This window comes from Rhamphochromis sp. 'chilingali' (assembly GCF_963969265.1).
Source record: "Rhamphochromis sp. 'chilingali' genome assembly, chromosome: 5".
Lineage (NCBI taxonomy): Eukaryota > Metazoa > Chordata > Actinopteri > Cichliformes > Cichlidae > Rhamphochromis > Rhamphochromis sp. 'chilingali'.
In genome coordinates, this window is record NC_137932.1 from 6,327,689 (window position 1) to 6,344,591 (window position 16,903).

A 16,903-nucleotide genomic window follows, 5' to 3' on the forward strand; every position below is an offset into this window, starting at 1 on the left:
TAGGTGGAGGGGGGGGGGGGGGGGGGGGGGGGGGGGTGATGGTGTTCCTCCTGCTTTATGGGGCCTATTTAAAAGCCCAGAGGTGCCACTCCTGGTCACTCCCAGGTTTTCTTCTTGAATTGGCTCCTGGCTGCTTTACACCTCCAGGAGGGACTATTATCCTGTCAAGGGGCTACTTCTCACAGCAGTGCGATGCTTCACCCCGTGAAAATCACACCCTTCTGCTTTTTTTGTTTTTTGGTTTTTTTTTTTTTGGTCTGTACCACATGGAGTTCACACACGGGTCTGACTTGAATTTACTGAGTCGCCATGAAAAGGCCCTACAAAAATAAGGCCTAAAAAGAGGAAACAGAAGTGAAAGGTGGCGATGACTTGTGAGTGGCCTAGGCATTAATCTGATAGGCAGTTAGACAGTTATTGGTGTATTAACATTTATAATGTCACACTTTAAAAAAAAAATTCACACTGTAATAGGTAGACACTTTACTGATGCCACAAGGGTTATTATAGTAATTATAGTGTTACAGCTGCATGATAAAAAGAATACAATTACTGCAATAACAATATATTGATTGTCATTCTGTTGATGAGGTAACCTTGAAAAACAGTTCTGAAAACAGGTCTGGTATGCCAACAGTGATATTTCAGACTTCAGTGGTAAACGTGACCTACTGTTCCTAAGAGATGAAGGTGCAAGTAGATATGAGGAAGTGAAAATACTTTTAGGAAAAGGGTGTAGATCTTTATTTTACACACACACACACACACACACACACACACACACACACACACACACACACACACACACACACACACACACACACACACACACACAGTCCATCTTATACACATATACAACTGTTGCCTTATAGGCTTTTGTTTTCTCACAGAGATTATATTCAAAAGCAGTTCATGGAAGAAAAAAAAACGATGAGCCAACAAAGAACAGGACATGGTGTACATTTGAATCACTTGTAGAAACTGATGCGTGGACCCAAAAGTTTGTGAGTAGTGCTGCCCCCTAGTGGTAAAACTAAACAACTAAAACTTTTAAAGATGAGCAAATGCTACCAATATCTATGTAATTAATGAATATTGGTTTGTTATATTCTATTAATTATTTTTTTTTGGGGGGGGGGGGGGGGGGGGGCAAAAACAAATACACAAAAGAGTGTGCTAATGGCGCCAAAATACACAAACTTGTATCATTTGTGGAATTCTAAGTGTATAAAAAAACTATAAGGTTAAATATTATTTTTATGATCTTACATTACAAGTTACATTTCAAGTTAAAGAATTTGACTTTTTAGGTTTAAACAAGTAGTCAAGACCAGTGTTTTATTTATTTTAAATTAATCATGTAACACAGTACAACATTATGACACCATTATCCTTGAAAGCAAAACATTAAGAAATGCAATGTATATAAAATACACCTAAGATGTATTAACACAAACAAGGAAGAGGCTAAAAGAAAAACATGGTGAATGACCTCAGGTGTTCCTGTATGACATGTGCTTCATTGGCACTTTGAAAGAATCTCCTGACAGCTTTTGTAGACTTTCACCAAGCAGTTCAGCCTTGGCTTTGAACTCTAAAGGGAAAAAAATAGAGTTAATTAAAAACAGGTTCCTATGAATGACACCACATCAACAGCCCTGCAGGTAATCAAGTCACTAAACAGGCTCTTGAGATATGTTCATCCTCACCTGAAACAATGGCACAACACTTGACACTGCATCGGGCTCTGAGGGGTCCTTCAACAGTACACAGAGGTAGTAGATGATCTGATGCTGAAATAAAAGCATTAGACGTTAATCCAATCTTCCGTGGCAAACTGTAGAATAACTACATGAGAAAATGTCAACATGTCACACAAGTACAGAGGCACAGGTTCACCAACACACCATGTAAATAGCTTCATTGATGACAATATCCTTGATCTTGCTCATCTCAATGAAAGTGGTTATCTCGCGGCCCGAGGCATAGCTGGAGGACACCTGGATGCCTAAGGAGCCAATGACGAGAAGGGACTCGTGGTCTACCTTCACAAAGTGGATGTGAAGCATCATGCCAACAAGGGTGACAAGAATAGCGCCAGACAGAACGGCAGTGTTCTGCAAGAGAGGAAAAGTATTAAATTAAAAATAATCATTGTAAATTAAAATTTTTTTGCATGATGCCAATTTGCAGGATACTAATGGTGTGGCATCCAGTCTATTCTGAGTCCAACAGAAGAGGAAGAGGAAATGCTGATAGAGAGATATCCTAGTGAATGGATCAGCAAACAATGGCCGATGCACCTGAAAAGTGACTTTTATCACCCACTCCCGGAAAGAAACCACGCTCAGTTGGAAAGAACAGAAATGATGTGAAACAAAACAACAGTAAACATCCAACTACTTTTTCATCACTGGAAAAGTCTCAAAGTGTATATATATTTATTCTTTATTCTCGTCTCTCTATATACTGTACTGTAAATAGCAGAGATGACAATAAAGTTTACTTTAAATGATCACACTGGACGCTCACGTAACAAGCACAGCTTTGAACACAAAGAACCCAGAGCCATTTAAAAAAAAATGCTGCAAAATTACTGCACTAACTAAAAAAGTGCATCGTCTCGATCTTAGACAGGGCGACTAGATTGAGACTTTCTTGTAAAATACTGGCCCCTTGTGGTGGGAATTAGTGTTCAATTTTACAAATTCTGATTACAACAAGTATCTTTAAGAAAGAAAGAAAGAAAGAACTGTATTCTGCCTTCTTTTTGCTGCTCCGTTTAGGGGTCACCATAGCAGATCATCTGTCTCTATCAAACCCTATCCCGCCTATGTCACACCAATCCTCTTCATGTAAATCCATTAATCTTCTCTATGGTCTTCCTCATTTCCTCCTGCCTGCCAGCTCCATATTCAACATCCTTTATCTGATATATATGGTGGTGGTGGTGGTTACCACTGTTCTCTTACAGCAAGAGGGTACCACCACCCTCCATCTGGAGGGGGCCTTACTGTGTGGAGTATGAATGTTCTCCCCATATCAGCGTGGGTTCTCTCCGGGTACTCAGACTTCCTCCCACAGTCCAAAAACATGCAATTAGTTGGGTTAGGTTAATTGGTGATTCTAAATTGCTCAGAGGTGTGAATATGAGAGCGAGTGGTTGTCTGTCTGTCTGTGTTAGCCCTACGACAGACTGCGGACCTATCCAGCACCCCCTGCGGCACTGAATTGGAAAAGTGGAAGCGAATGAATGGATTGATTGATGGATGCGTCCGGGTCATGGTAGTCAAGGTAGCTTGGAAATATCACAGTGTCTCTGTAAACATCAGTCTATGGACACTCCTGCCTGACCGTCATCATCGCAAACAAGAAGGGGCTCAGAGCAGATCCCTGATGCAATCCCACTCCACCTTGAAGCCACCTACGGCTCCTACTGCACACCTCACCACTGTCTCGCTGTCCTCAGAAACTTTGCACCTCAACCCCACAGTGAGAAGGATTTGTCAGTAAATCTGCATCACTTTGGTCTCGCCTTCATCATCTTACCTGGGTGAAGAAGAACACTGCATATGCCAGAAGCCACACGGAGCAGGTGTATACCATCACTTTGCCCATGGACACTTTTGGGGAGCTGATAATGAACTCCCTGCAAAAGCTGGAGTGACTCTGACAGTCCAGAGAGATTGGTTTACCGCTAATGTCAGTGAAGGCTTCGTCTTCCATGACGACTGAACAGCGAAACGAGGTGAATGAGCATAAAAGACGAGTGATGACCTTTGTATGGTGTCAACACGGTTACCCTGTCAAGTTAGCATCGAGCTAGCATTAGTTGTTAACTGCAAATAGACAGGGTCAGCAGCACATTAAGACAGGCGGTGATAAATTTATAATGATGACGAAAAAAGAAAGCTCCTTAAAGTAATATGCTTTAAATGAATTAAAAGGGAAAAATAGCTAAAGAGCTGAATTAAAGAGTCAACTACAACTGTAGTGGTGCCACAATCCATCCCCACTCATGTGGCTGCACTGTTTTTCTACACCGGGGTGTCCAGAAAGGGTGGGGGGCTCTCGCATACACAAAAGCAAAAGACCGCGAAAAAACTCGTTCATAAAACAACTAAATGTACTTTAATGCATAGAACAACTTGTAAGTGTAACATTTATTATTCTTCGTTTGATATCAACGAGATGCGTGTCAGTTTCAGCTTCTGTCTCCGTCTCAGCTTGTGCCTACGGCCCACGCTGGTGTAGAACAAAAGCAGACCCTATAGTCGCTGGAAAAAGCAAAGCATTCTGGGCAACGATTGATTTTTCGTCGATATCTCCGTCAATAACTCAAGCTGGTCCACAGCTTTCGTCAAACAGTCTGTAAAAGTCAAATACGGGGTATACGTTGGTGTATGTGCCATAAACAGGTTACAAACAGCTCGTCTTTAGTAAGCGCTTTTCCATGTCACTTGCAAGGCCTTCGTTTCCCAAAATGCTTTGTGCTTCCGTGACTTTTGACCTCTGGATAAAAACAAGCCGATCAGCTGATGTAAAAGCAGCAACATCTACAGGGGTCTGACACAATAACAGCTTGCTAACTTTGCCCCCCCTCCAGCGTCAGCTCTCCGTGGCATTCGGCGGTATGGTGTTAGGTAGTGTACGTGTCCACTTTTAGACTGTGTCGATTCAGCAGGTTATTTAACGAGACAGCCGTCGGACTGGTAGCAACTGTTAGGTCAGTCGACTCAAAAGAAGGTTGTTTGTTTCAGGAGTGTCTCTTTGTGTGAATGCTGTTAGCTAATGACTCTTTACTACTGAGTTTGAATGCCTGTTTTTAGGCATTTTTAATGTATAGAACAGTGTGGGATACTCTCATGTAGAAAGTTAGCGTTACCAGAACAAGAAAACAGATGCCGGCCAGCTATTGTTAGCTACAGAGCTGTTGTGTCAAAAGGTAAACAAACTAGTCCGAGTTTTGTGTGTTTAATTTTGCTGTTTTAATAAACTGAATATCCCCATTAAAAAGTAAGGAGAGAGAAAAGGGGCATGGATTGCTATCGTTTTGTTGACAGTACTGCTCATGAGTGAATTTGTTTTTGGGTTTTTTTCAGTATTTCAACAAAACAGGTTATCTGACATCTGGTTATATAGATTCACAAGACGGTGCCATAACCTTGTGCCCTCTCCTGCAGTGCTTTTGCCGTCCCAATTACCCACAGTAATCCTTTATACTTGTTTTCACACCAGGGGATTCCTGACCTCACAGGTTTGAGATGAGTGGTCAAGGTCCAGCTGTAAACAAAGGAATGAGCACCATCCTGGTCTGTCAGGAGAGCTATGCCTGTGGGGGCTCGGACGAGGCTGTGTTTGAATGCGATGAGTGTGGCAGCTTGCAGTGTGCCCGCTGTGAACTGGAGCTACATCGGCAGGAGCGCATGAGGAATCACGACCGGGTTCGGGTCGCCTCGGGCCACGTTCCTTTCTGTGACTCCTGCAAAGGGGATGGCAGCTGCTCTGGGAGACTCAGAGCGGTGGTCCGCTGCCAGGGCTGTAAGATCAACCTGTGTTTGGATTGCCAAAAACGCACCCACGGGGGAGTCAACAAGAGGAAACACCCTCTGGTATCTTACCCACCTGCCAAAGCTCCTCAAGAGAACAGTGTCAGTGCTGGGGAGAGTGAAATAGAAATCCTCAAATCTAAACTGGAGAAGGTGCGCAGCTTCCTGCTAGTGGATGAGAAGGAGGAAATGCAGGTAAGCACTTGTTGAGGTACTCGGCGTTTGATGGTGTTTTATTAATGATGCGTTACAACGATTGAGCTGATCTTGTCTGCATTCTCAGGTGAAGGATGAGGAGGACTTTGTCAGCAGACTGGGTTGTAGTCCAGATGAGCTCCTCAAGGTGGTCTCCATTTTTGGGAACACTGGTGAGGGAAAATCCTACACCCTGAACCATACGTTCTTTCTTGGGAGAGAAGTGTTCAAGACGTCTCCCACTCAGGAGTCCTGCACTGTGGGTGTTTGGGCAGCTATGGACCCTCTGCATCGGCTTGTAGTCATCGATACAGAGGGACTGCTTGGAGCTGGTATGAAATTATTGATTTACTTAATATTATGAAACAAACGGGGGTAGAAGCAGGCAGGCATTCATGATTCTTTTTTTTAAACTCATCAGGGGCTAATCAGGGTCAGAGAACTCGGCTGCTCCTCAAGGTCCTGGCTGTCTCTGATGTGGTAATCTACCGGACACACGCTGACCGTCTCCATGACGATCTCTTCAAGTTCCTTGGTGATGCATCAGATGCCTACCTGAAACATTTCACTAGAGAATTAAAGGCAACTACCAATCGCTGTGGTCTTGATGTACCGTTGTCCACCCTGGGCCCTGCGGTGATCATCTTCCACGAGACTGTCCACACCAATCTACTAGGATCAGGTACATCAAAGAAGTTTGTCTCATCTCAGTGTTTTTCAAAGATAAGCACACAAACCACTGCCTCAATACTTTGTCTCCATCTGTATGTGTACCCCGAATTTAGACGCGCCCTCAGAATCTGCTGAGCGCCTTATCCAGGAGCGTTTCAGGAAGCTGGGCTTATTTCCGGAAGCATTCAGCTCCATCCAGTACCGTGGGACTCGAACCTACAACCCTCCCACGGACTTCAGTGGTTTGCTCCGCAGCCTGGAGCAGCAGCTGGACAACAATACGACACGCTCGCCACGATCTGCCAGTGTCATCTTCAAGGCCCTGCAGGTAGCTGTGCTTACATTTAAGTATGTTTTGGCATAGCCAATGGAAATGTTTATACCTTTCCCATCTCCACCTGGGGCCTTCTTTCAGGCCCTGAGTGAGCGCTTCAGTGGGGAGATTCCAGATGAACATATGACCAGTAACTCCTTCTTTCCAGATGAATACTTTACCTGCTCCAGCATCTGCCTCAGTTGTGGGTGCGTGTCCCTGCTTTGCTAAAAAAAATATCAAAAATACTTTAAATCAGATTTCTACAGCATCATCACTGCCAGTACCTTTTACTTTTACTTATTTATAAAACTTGCTGACTTGCTGGGCACCAACTTTCAGGTCAGGCTGTAAGAGGAGCATGAATCACCTAAAGGAAGGTCTTGACCATGAAGCCAAACATCGCTGCCGGTACTCTGCACAGTACGACAACCGCATCTACACATGCAAGGCAAGTACAAATATACATCTACGCCACATTTGAAGTATACCTGCTTGACAAGGTTCTGAGCAACTGTGCTGAACTTCTCAGGCCTGCTACGAAAGGGGAAAGGAAGTCATAGTGGTTCCCAAAACGACGGCCTCGTCTGACTCGCCGTGGTTTGGCTTGGCCATCTACGCTTGGTCAGGGTGAGTCCTGCGAGTATAGAATGATTTTTCATAAATATCTTCATATGTCCCTTTAAAGTTTATGAAAAATTGAGCACAGTTGATATAAAAAGTGTGTGGCACCTCTGGAATCTTTCCTCCCTGTGTTGAAACTGAGATGGTTTTGTCTTTTTACAGGTATGTCATTGAGTGTCCCAACTGTTCAGTGATCTACAGAAGCAGGCAGTACTGGTATGGAAACCAGGACCCAGTGGAAACAGTGGTCAGAACAGAAATCCAGCACATCTGGCCTGGGGTAAGGCCACGGTGAATTCACTTAAACCACTGAAATCTAAAAGCTCAGTTTTTGTTTTCTTTGAGTCATATGAATTTGGCCACTATGAGGCGAGTGGCTTATACTTTATGTAAATATCCAGAAAAGTAACGTCGCATGTTCTCCTGGAACATGTTGATCTAAGCATAATTAGTCACAAGTCTGAATATAGCAGTGCAAACGCCAGCTGGTAAGGCAGGCATTGTATTTCTGTCAGCACTGTTGTCAGTATTTAGTGATAATTGTGAGGGACGCTTGTATAAACACAACTTCTATGGCATACTGTAATTATGTGTTTTTACACCGTTCTTTGCAGTCTGATGGCTTTTTGAAAGACAACAACAACGCTGCTCAGAGGTTGTTGGACGGAGTCAAATACATTTCTCAGTCTGTGTCTGAACTCAGCGTCAAGCCTGCCAAAGCGGTCACTTCCTGGCTCACTGACCAAATTGCTCCTGCCTACTGGAAACCCAATTCCCTCATCCTGGTATGCAACCAATATTTAGCTAACTATATATAAGGAATCACAGGCCCAGAATGTGTAGTTGTGAATGAAACATCACTTGTGTAACTAAAACATTTTCTTGGTGATAGCCCATGTTCCTGTTATGTTCCTGTTATGTTACTGTTATGTTACTGTTATGCCGATAAATCGCATTACTTATTATTGTGCCGTAGAAATGTCATAAATGTGGGGAGGAGTTCCAGCCCAACGACACCAAGCACCACTGCCGTGCCTGCGGAGAGGGCTTCTGTGACGCCTGCTCCTCCAAAACCCGGCCGGTCCCTGAGAGGGGCTGGGGTCTTGCGCCTGTTAGGGTCTGTGATGCGTGTTTCCACAACAGAGGAATTCCAACTGGTACACAAATGAGTCTCTCTGTGGGAGTTTAAGAGTGCGGTATTGTTTGCCGGGCTGGTTCAGGCGGTTTTAATGTTCACAACATGATATGATTTGATGTGTGCATGTTGTAGAGTTGCTGGACGCTGCGTTGGAGGAGGAGGGAGGCACCCTGATAGCGAGGAAGGTTGGAGAGGCTGTCCAGAACACTTTGGGGGCTGTAGTTGGTGCCATCGATATACCTCTTGGTAAGCATAGGATCTAAAAAATAATATAGCGAGCAAGAGAAACAACTTTAAAAAAAAAAAAGAGTGAGAGAAATAAAAACTTTTTTTCCAGGCCTAGTGAAGGACGCAGCTCGGCCGGCCTACTGGGTGCCAGATCAGGACATCCACTCTTGTTGCGAGTGCCAAAGGGAGTTCTCACCACGTCTCTCCATCCACCACTGTCGCGCCTGTGGGCAGGGCGTGTGCGATGACTGCTCCCAGGAGCGGCGCCCCGTGCCGTCCCGTGGATGGGACCACCCCGTGAGGGTCTGCAACGGCTGCAACCAGAAAACAGGGGAACTCTAGCAGGACTCAATGGAGCAATTAAAGATGCCAGCGTTTGTGGAAACTGGAATCTGCGACATCTTGAGTCTAACAGGTTTCATTGGGGGTATTTTTGTTTTTCTGGATGCCTCTAGACTGTACAGGTGGGACTCGTTTATTATTTGTTAGTGCTGGCCTCATGTAACATCAGTCCATCGATCGCTTTTCTCTTTAATATGCCTATAATTTACACTGTGAAGACAGGCCAGAGCAAGGCTTGAATATTATAAGGACAGGAGAGAAAAAGAACAGAGAGATGATCAAAGTGAGTTTTGTACAAGCTTGCTTACAAATGACTTCAGGTAAATTTCCATGTTGCTCTGTAGATCCGTTCAGATTTGTATTCTTGCACACTAATCCCTGCACACCCTCTACGTGATATGCTAGTACCATTAGCTCCCTTTTGCCTGGTTTGGAGCTACATATTTAAGCCTTTTAAAAAATACAAGTACTGACCTGTTTTTTCTTTTTCATAGCATTTCCAGGTAATCATGTCTTATTAGTTCTAAAATGGTTTGTGCAGGTGACCTGGATGTAATATTTAGGACCAGCTTTAGATAGAACACCTCAAAAGTCATCAACCACATTGAATTCTGATCCCTTTCTTTTGAAATACTGAGGTAGATTACCTCTAATTCACCCCTGCTAGAGCTACTTTTCTTTCGTTTTGGCTTCACAGGGACTATATTAGATCATTATATCGGAAGCCACTGATGTACTGTAGCAGCAAGATGCATTCCAACATATATAATTCGTAATTACTACTTAAATAGTCCCATTGATTATTTGTGGTTGTTTGTGAATTTGAATGGGCAGATTTAAAACAAACAAAAACAAGAACAGCCTTAATAATGCTGTCCATGTTAACTGTTTGAATTCTACTTAGTATGCACAGTACATATATGGGAAAAATGTTTACTTTAATAGGGAATTTTTTTTTAAATTGCCTCATTTTATTTTTAAATGTCATAACTGCGTATCAGGACAAATCTGACTAAGGTGCGATTCAATGCAACAGAAACTGCTTTATAGTGGCTGGATCACAGTAGGGACTTAACACAGTTGAGGTTTCAAACCATGTTTGGGGCTGGCCCCTCAAAACAGAGATCATTAGTAAGAGTAGTCTTTTACTGTCAGCTCAGGCTGCGTCGCTCTTCTTTGTCAGCAACTATCAAGGTTGCTTGTATTTCAACAGGACTGTACAGAGTATCTGACCCGATTACTATTAAATGAAGATGACACTTGATGCATTCAGGCTTTCTAATGAATATCTTGGTATTATGAGATTTGACTGTGTAAGATTTTTTTTTTTGTTTGTTTCTTGTTAACGAACTGGAAGAGTTGGTTTGCTTGTGATCAATCAGATAAGCTGAAATAACAGACTTCAACATGAATAATAGATTTATCCTGTCTCAAACAGAGATCAATGACTATAGATATCACATGGAACCAATCAATACCTTGTATTTATGTATGCTCATACATATGTATTAAACAGTGGAATCTTAAGGTGTCTGTGTATGGGTTGAATACAATGCAGTGGGATAAGGTTTTTAATAAACTTTACTGGGAATCAACAAAGACTATAAAACATGTTGATTTAGTAAACAAAAAGTATCATCATTTTTCAAATTTCAATCCCAGCACCCTTATTTCCAGTAACAATCAAGGTTAGCTGTGTTTAAAATAAGTGCACTTCTTCTGTAAAAAGAACAGTAAGGAAAACCGAACTGTACCGGTGTGCACATGTGAATGCAGCACTTCCATTTCCTTTTGGCACAAAAACACGATCATGTGTATGATGAGGCAACTCCCATGAAATTTAAAAGCAGTTCTTTGAGGTCACCACTTCAGTCTAAATTTAGTGTAAATGGTTGTCACATAACATCTTTACCCAGCCACACTCTCAAATACACAGTGATACAGCTGGCCTCAGCACTCCTCATTCTTGGTAGTCAGTGTTGTATGGGAAGTAATAGAGGTCGTGTTTGACAGCCATGAGCAGCCCGGGGAGGCCCCTGCTGCCACCCAGGTTAGATGAAAACACAACACTTGGGATCAAGTCGTTTGCGGCCGGGTGGGGTGATGGGATGGTTCTCAATAGATGACCGTCCTTAAGGCTCCATAACCTTGTGTAGCAATCCTGACCCACTGTAGAAAGGATGGTAAACATTGAAACTGCACGCAAAAAAGGTTTATACCAGTGTAGGGCTGCCACGATTAGTCGACTAGTCACGATTACGTCGACTATCAAAATCGTCGACGACTGATTTAATAGTCGACGCGTCGTTTGAAGCTTTGTAAGATCACAAAAGACGCAGGAATAAGTAGCAGGATTTAAGAGTGTAATAACGGACTGAAACAGAAGATGGCAGCACTGCATGTACAAGGATGTCAGCTGCCGTTAAACCCCGAAGAAGAAGTAGCTCTGTCCCAGAATTCATAGCGCAGCCCAGCTCAGTTTCCAACAATGGCGGTAGCTACTTAGTTTTACTATTACTCTTGTTATTCTTTATGGGTCACAAAATAAACATTTAACATATTTTCAGGCGAGAATGTAGCTGTGTAAACCTCAAATATCTGCTCAGTTTATCAAGACACCGCATATTTTCAAAAGCGCTCCGACGTTTTCGGAGATGTCTGTTACCCACTAGCTCGATAGCTAGCCGGGGGCTAGGCTAACTAGAGCCGTGAGAACACCGGACTCCCGGCAAATCGTTTTCAAACCCACCGCCGTCTTTCGCTACTCAGGTTAAACATGATATATAAGTCACTTAGATAACTTAAAAATGTTATTGTTTGGCTTTTTTTGTATTTTATTTGTTCCTGAGTAAATCGGTTTGGCTGAGATTAAAGTTATAGTTTTTACACAGCTGAATAAAGTCAAGCAGACAACTGATTATCAGAAGTGTGAGATGCTCGAGAATATACTCCGGTGTCCTGTTATATTTTAGATAGCAAGGAGTTTATTAAACTTCACTGAAACAATCTGCAAATTTCATTCAAATTTAATAAACTATCATCTTGTCTTTCTTTATTTTTAGTTAGCACAGACCTTAAACACTTAAAGCTGTAAGGTAATGATAGTTATATAAGAGCAGATGCTGCTGGTGCAATAAGCTGTACGTTTTATGTCCAATGGATGATGATCTGATTAGTCGACTAATCGCAAAAATAATCGGTGACTAGTCAACTATCAAAATAATCGTTTGTGGCAGCCCTATACCAGTGAGAGTATTGAGTGTTGAGAGTGTTTTATCCTCTCCTACCTGCTAGCAAAAGCCCTTCACACTCATTGACATGGATGGGAAGGTAGGCATGCTCGTTATGATGACCTTTGTACTCCTGCACTGGCTTTGTGCCTCGCACATCCCACAGCTTAATCTGCAAAGAAATTAGAAAACACACAAAGGCTCAACAGAACTATCCTTGAATTATTACCTTTTTCAAATGATTCCTTTCTGATATTTTCTACCACAGTTTGTCAGTATGGCCTGATGGTTCTGTGTTTACCAAGTCTTTCCGCATGAGGCTAAAACATAAGTAAAATACCTGTAATTAAGAACCTGAAAGTATTATCTGCTGTAAAAAAAAAAAAAAGAAAATTAAAGAGTCAAGTCAAGAACCTGACCTGGCCCAGCATGTCAGCAGCCAGCAGGTAGTTCTCATCCTGCAGGACGCGTACAGAGGTGATGGCTGACTCTTGATGGAAGCGACTGGCCTTCCAGCTGTGATCTCTGCGGCCGCGCTGTCGGAGGTCGATGCTGAAGATCTCCCCCGATCTGCAACCGTTAAACAGGACAGGAACCTGTGGACGGAAAGGCGTTCTTTTGCTTGGTGTTCTTACAGAGTGCTTCAACAACTTTAAAGTTACAAATGCCTCACCCTAAGGGCAAACTGCTGAGCCAGGACATCACTGCCGACGCTGTACGTCTGTGTTCTGCCCGTCTCTGCATCCTTCACAATCACTCTACGAGACAGGCCTGTCAACACACACATAAACATGATTATTTTAGATGTGTAATTTTCTCCTTTCTATAACGACAAAAATGTTTAGCTGCACTACTAACCAGTGCTGAACGTCTTGTCAAACTGGGGGTTGAGGCACCAAGCACAAGACCAGGCTGAGGATATCTTAAAGCTGCACAGCATCCCAGGCTGATCTGAAGGAGTACAAGAAGTAAGAGGAGAAGGGTGTTGAGGGTAATGGGGAGGTACACAACAACAGCAAAACTGCTTTCAAAACATATTTCAAAATAAAAGTCTTCTAGAATAATAATTCCAAGACTGAAGAAGCTTCTTTGAATAGTATGTTTTACCATACTGCTACCTGGGTCCTTCACAAATGAACTACAGAAGGGCAATGTGACTGCTGCATATTGCGCAAGAACCCTGACAAACCTGGGTTGGAGTTGCTGAAGAGGGAAGCAGGAAGTAAACTCACGCAGCCAGGGGTGTCTGCTACTCCCACCAGACACAGCCTGATAGTTACTTCAGTCAAGGACATACAAGTTTCACCAAAACAGTGAAGAGATGACACGCTGTGACACAGGTGTGCACTTTATAGAGCTAAAATGTTACCATTTTGATGATAGTCACCAAGTGTATTCTTTTAGAAACAACAGCAGTATGAATCCACAAATAATGCAAATGAAAAGGACAACTTATAAGTGATCTTTGTTGCCAGGTTAAGCCCTTTATTTGAAGGTTAAGTGAACTAGAGTTAGAGCTCTAATTAAACTGTGGAAGGATACAACACATGAGAATCGGGGTAATTTACCGAAGCCCAGCAGATGGAATTGACCTGAAACATGTTAACCAGATCAGAGTGATTAATATTATTTAAACAGACCAAATGTTTGTAGACACATCATAAAAACAGGCTCCAAGATTAATGTGAGTTAATTAATTTTTATTTCCTGCAGTGTACTAAATAGAAACTACAAAAATGCAAACATATTCTTTGTATTCAGGGAGGGTCTTTTATCTCCAAAGAAATGCTCCTACCTTCCGATTAGTGAAGTAGAGGTTATCACACATTTCCACAGACAGAGACCCCTTGCTGCTGCTGCTGAAGTTCATGATGCCATACTTGCAGCCGCCATGAGAGACATCGTTGACTGTGAACACTCGCTCACACGCCGAATCCCCCTGAAAAAGAAATGGCAACAAAGAAACAAAGCATATGCACATCATCAAGTACAGATAGAGGCCATATTTAAAGGTAACCTACTGTGTTCATTTCCAGCAATTAAGAAAAAAAAAAGGACTCTAACGTCAGTGTTTAACATTCAAAACAATCTTTTTTGTTGTTTTTTTTTTTTTTTTTTTTTTTTTTAAATCATACACAGGGCCTTGGTGGACCCAAATCATCCTCTGGATGAAGCAAACTGTTCTTACTCCCTCTCCCTCCCTTGAAACCAACTATAACAAACATTTATTCTATTGAAACATGTGTTTTGCACTGTGTTTGTGTGTGTTCTCACCACTATGAGTCTGAAGTTGTCGGTGTTTGAGATGCTGTTGTCTGTGCTCTGGATCTCTAGTTTGTGGCGTCTCATTTCACTGACCTTCACCTCATGGACGAGCCTGGAGACAAACAGTAAATGGCCTGTATTTGTATAGCGCTTTACTTAGTCCCTAAGGACCCCAAAGCGCTCTACACTACATTCAGTCATTCTCCCATTCACACACACAACAGTAACCATAGTAACAGACTAGCACTGTCTGCAGACAATCTACTAACCCAGGATAATTGATACACTTTTCTCTTAGCTTTCTGACAGTGTCTCTGTAGTAATTTATGTATTTATTTAGACAGTTTGCCTGTAGGATAAAAAGAACTAGAAACTTCCTCATATGCATTTCATTACTTTTTGTTTTTCCATTTATTCATATCATTCCCAGTGATGCAGAGTATTTTCTTTGACTGCATTTATGCATGTTTCTCCATCTTTTTATTACCATTTAAAATAACTTGTCTAAATAGATTAGCATCATTATTAGTGGCCAGCAAAGCTCAGAAGAAAAGTCACTCTACACATGCAGAACTGATTAGCGTTAAAGTTTCTCTTTGTTTCCCATAATCCGTTACAGCTGTGGCTAGGACACGGGAAAAACAGTGTTATGTTGAGTTTTGCGTGCCTGCAGGGCTGTGACACAGTACCTGCAATAGGAGTGCTCAGGTAATACACCTAGATGTCGTTTCTGAAGTAGCAGCGAAGTGTTTAGTCCTCTTCTTGGTGCTTTCTGTAAATGACAAGGAAAATGTGCGTACATGTTTACGACCAAGGTTTCTTTCTTTACAACTTCTTAAACATTTATGTCCCGGATTGCAGAAAAGCATGTGCTTCTGCTAAGATCAACTGTGATCTCAAGTGTTTTATTCCTACACAGTTTGCAGTTGTGCTCTAATGCTGTACTGTGATGATGTCATTACAGCTGCTGGCATAGCCATAATCCTTTAGTACACTGCAGGAGGTTTATGGTAAGCTTTCATCTAGAGGGCATAACTTTAGCATATCAGATGACTGTGTCTGTCTACAGCAACAGGAAAAAGCTTAATGGAATCTTAAAGAATAAATATGATAAAAATGCTAAAAGACAAAGAAGATTAAAAAGATTTGCCTACCACCCTTGATGACAGACTTACTTTTCTTGTGTTTTCATCTTCTGCCAACATCTTGTTCCTCTCCTTCTCTCTTTCTTTTTGTTGTAGTTGCTCTCTGGTTAGTGGGTTACAGTTGTTGTGCCCGGGCAACAGCCGGAAGTAACGGTTTTTCTCTGGGTCAAAATAGAAACCTGGCAGCTCTGGCAGGAGAAAAGGAGGCAAAAATTAGGCTTGTGCATCTTTCATTGCATCTATTTGATTTTCCAAGTGTACAACAAGAATTTTCCTGTCAATATCCTTCTACTTTAAGTGCTCCTGGACAAGACACTGCATGTAAAACTACTGTTTATGTACATATGTGTTCAATTTAAGTGTTGTGCTCTTCTGATACCTTTAATAATAAGAAATGGGGGCTTCCAACGCAAACGTGTACTTTCAATGCTGTACGTTACTGACCTGGTGCAGCACTGCTGGCGTTAGAAGAAGACGAGGAAGGCAAGGAAGAAGAGGAATGTGAGGCAGGTTGGTTAGCATGGTGCTTCTGAGATGGTCTGTGTGAGGGCCCTGCATCATCACGTTCATACCTTTGAACAGGAAACGCACACACACAACAATGATACTGACATACTGATCACTGTCATTACAAACACTGTATTCTAGTATGGCACATGCTCCATACTTTAACGTGATATAAGTGTCACTTAACGTAGCTACCACTGCTGTCGGTTTCCTCGGTGCCATCCACGGCGCTGACCAGCACCTTGTCGCGTGTGCGGTCGCTGTCCTTCTCGCCAGTTCCACTTCCTCATTTCTTATGGTTCGGTCTAGAAGTAAAATGGTCCTGACGGCGTGTTGCTTTTCATTCACTTCTCTGTGTTTGGCAGTCCAGGTGTTTACAGGCAGATTACCATCAACACCGTTGGGCTAACGTTAGCTGCACATCTTTCTACACACGTTTTGACACGTTTGCTGGACATTCACCATCGATTAAAGTAAACGACGTATTTATAGGTCGATAAACAAACTTTGAGTTGATACTGTGCTGGGTTTACCTTCTTAATAACATGGCACTAACGTGAAAGTAAATAGTCACTAGCTAGCTAACTCCCGTGTAGTAACGTCCAGCCACGCCATCCCCGCCTCCACACGGCGTTCATTGGTCCATTGAGAACAATAATGTCTGACGTTCTAGACAGCTATTGGTGAGTTTCTCC

The 16,903-nt window shown here is 42.5% G+C and overlaps 3 protein-coding genes across 3 annotated transcripts; 1 reads left to right on the forward strand and 2 right to left on the reverse strand.

Annotated features, from left to right (window-relative positions):
• Positions 1-1,140: 1,140 nt before the first annotated feature.
• On the reverse strand, positions 1,141-4,040 carry pigh (phosphatidylinositol glycan anchor biosynthesis, class H). The gene is made up of 4 exons (XM_080883097.1): positions 3,550-4,040; positions 1,908-2,117; positions 1,710-1,793; positions 1,141-1,594 (listed from the first exon to the last, which is right to left on the reverse strand). The coding sequence occupies exons 1-4, from the start codon at positions 3,724-3,726 to the stop codon at positions 1,520-1,522; spliced, it is 546 nt and encodes a 181-aa protein (XP_080739223.1). The 5' UTR covers positions 3,727-4,040; the 3' UTR covers positions 1,141-1,519.
• Positions 4,041-4,280: 240 nt separating this feature from the next.
• On the forward strand, positions 4,281-10,481 carry zfyve1 (zinc finger, FYVE domain containing 1). Its single transcript, XM_080883095.1, has 13 exons — positions 4,281-4,945; positions 5,239-5,744; positions 5,833-6,076; positions 6,166-6,426; positions 6,530-6,744; positions 6,832-6,938; positions 7,072-7,180; positions 7,262-7,359; positions 7,516-7,633; positions 7,968-8,138; positions 8,330-8,510; positions 8,624-8,737; positions 8,829-10,481. Exons 2-13 carry the CDS (start codon positions 5,265-5,267, stop codon positions 9,059-9,061), a joined length of 2,331 nt encoding a protein of 776 aa, XP_080739221.1. The 5' UTR covers positions 4,281-4,945; positions 5,239-5,264; the 3' UTR covers positions 9,062-10,481.
• Positions 10,482-10,624: 143 nt separating this feature from the next.
• On the reverse strand, positions 10,625-16,834 carry wdr21 (WD repeat domain 21). The gene is made up of 13 exons (XM_080883096.1): positions 16,404-16,834; positions 16,146-16,273; positions 15,732-15,889; positions 15,246-15,328; positions 14,566-14,668; positions 14,087-14,230; positions 13,834-13,883; positions 13,481-13,560; positions 13,150-13,242; positions 12,965-13,062; positions 12,711-12,887; positions 12,349-12,463; positions 10,625-11,230 (listed from the first exon to the last, which is right to left on the reverse strand). The coding sequence occupies exons 1-13, from the start codon at positions 16,496-16,498 to the stop codon at positions 11,022-11,024; spliced, it is 1,533 nt and encodes a 510-aa protein (XP_080739222.1). The 5' UTR covers positions 16,499-16,834; the 3' UTR covers positions 10,625-11,021.
• Between the last annotated feature and the right edge of the window lie 69 nt (positions 16,835-16,903).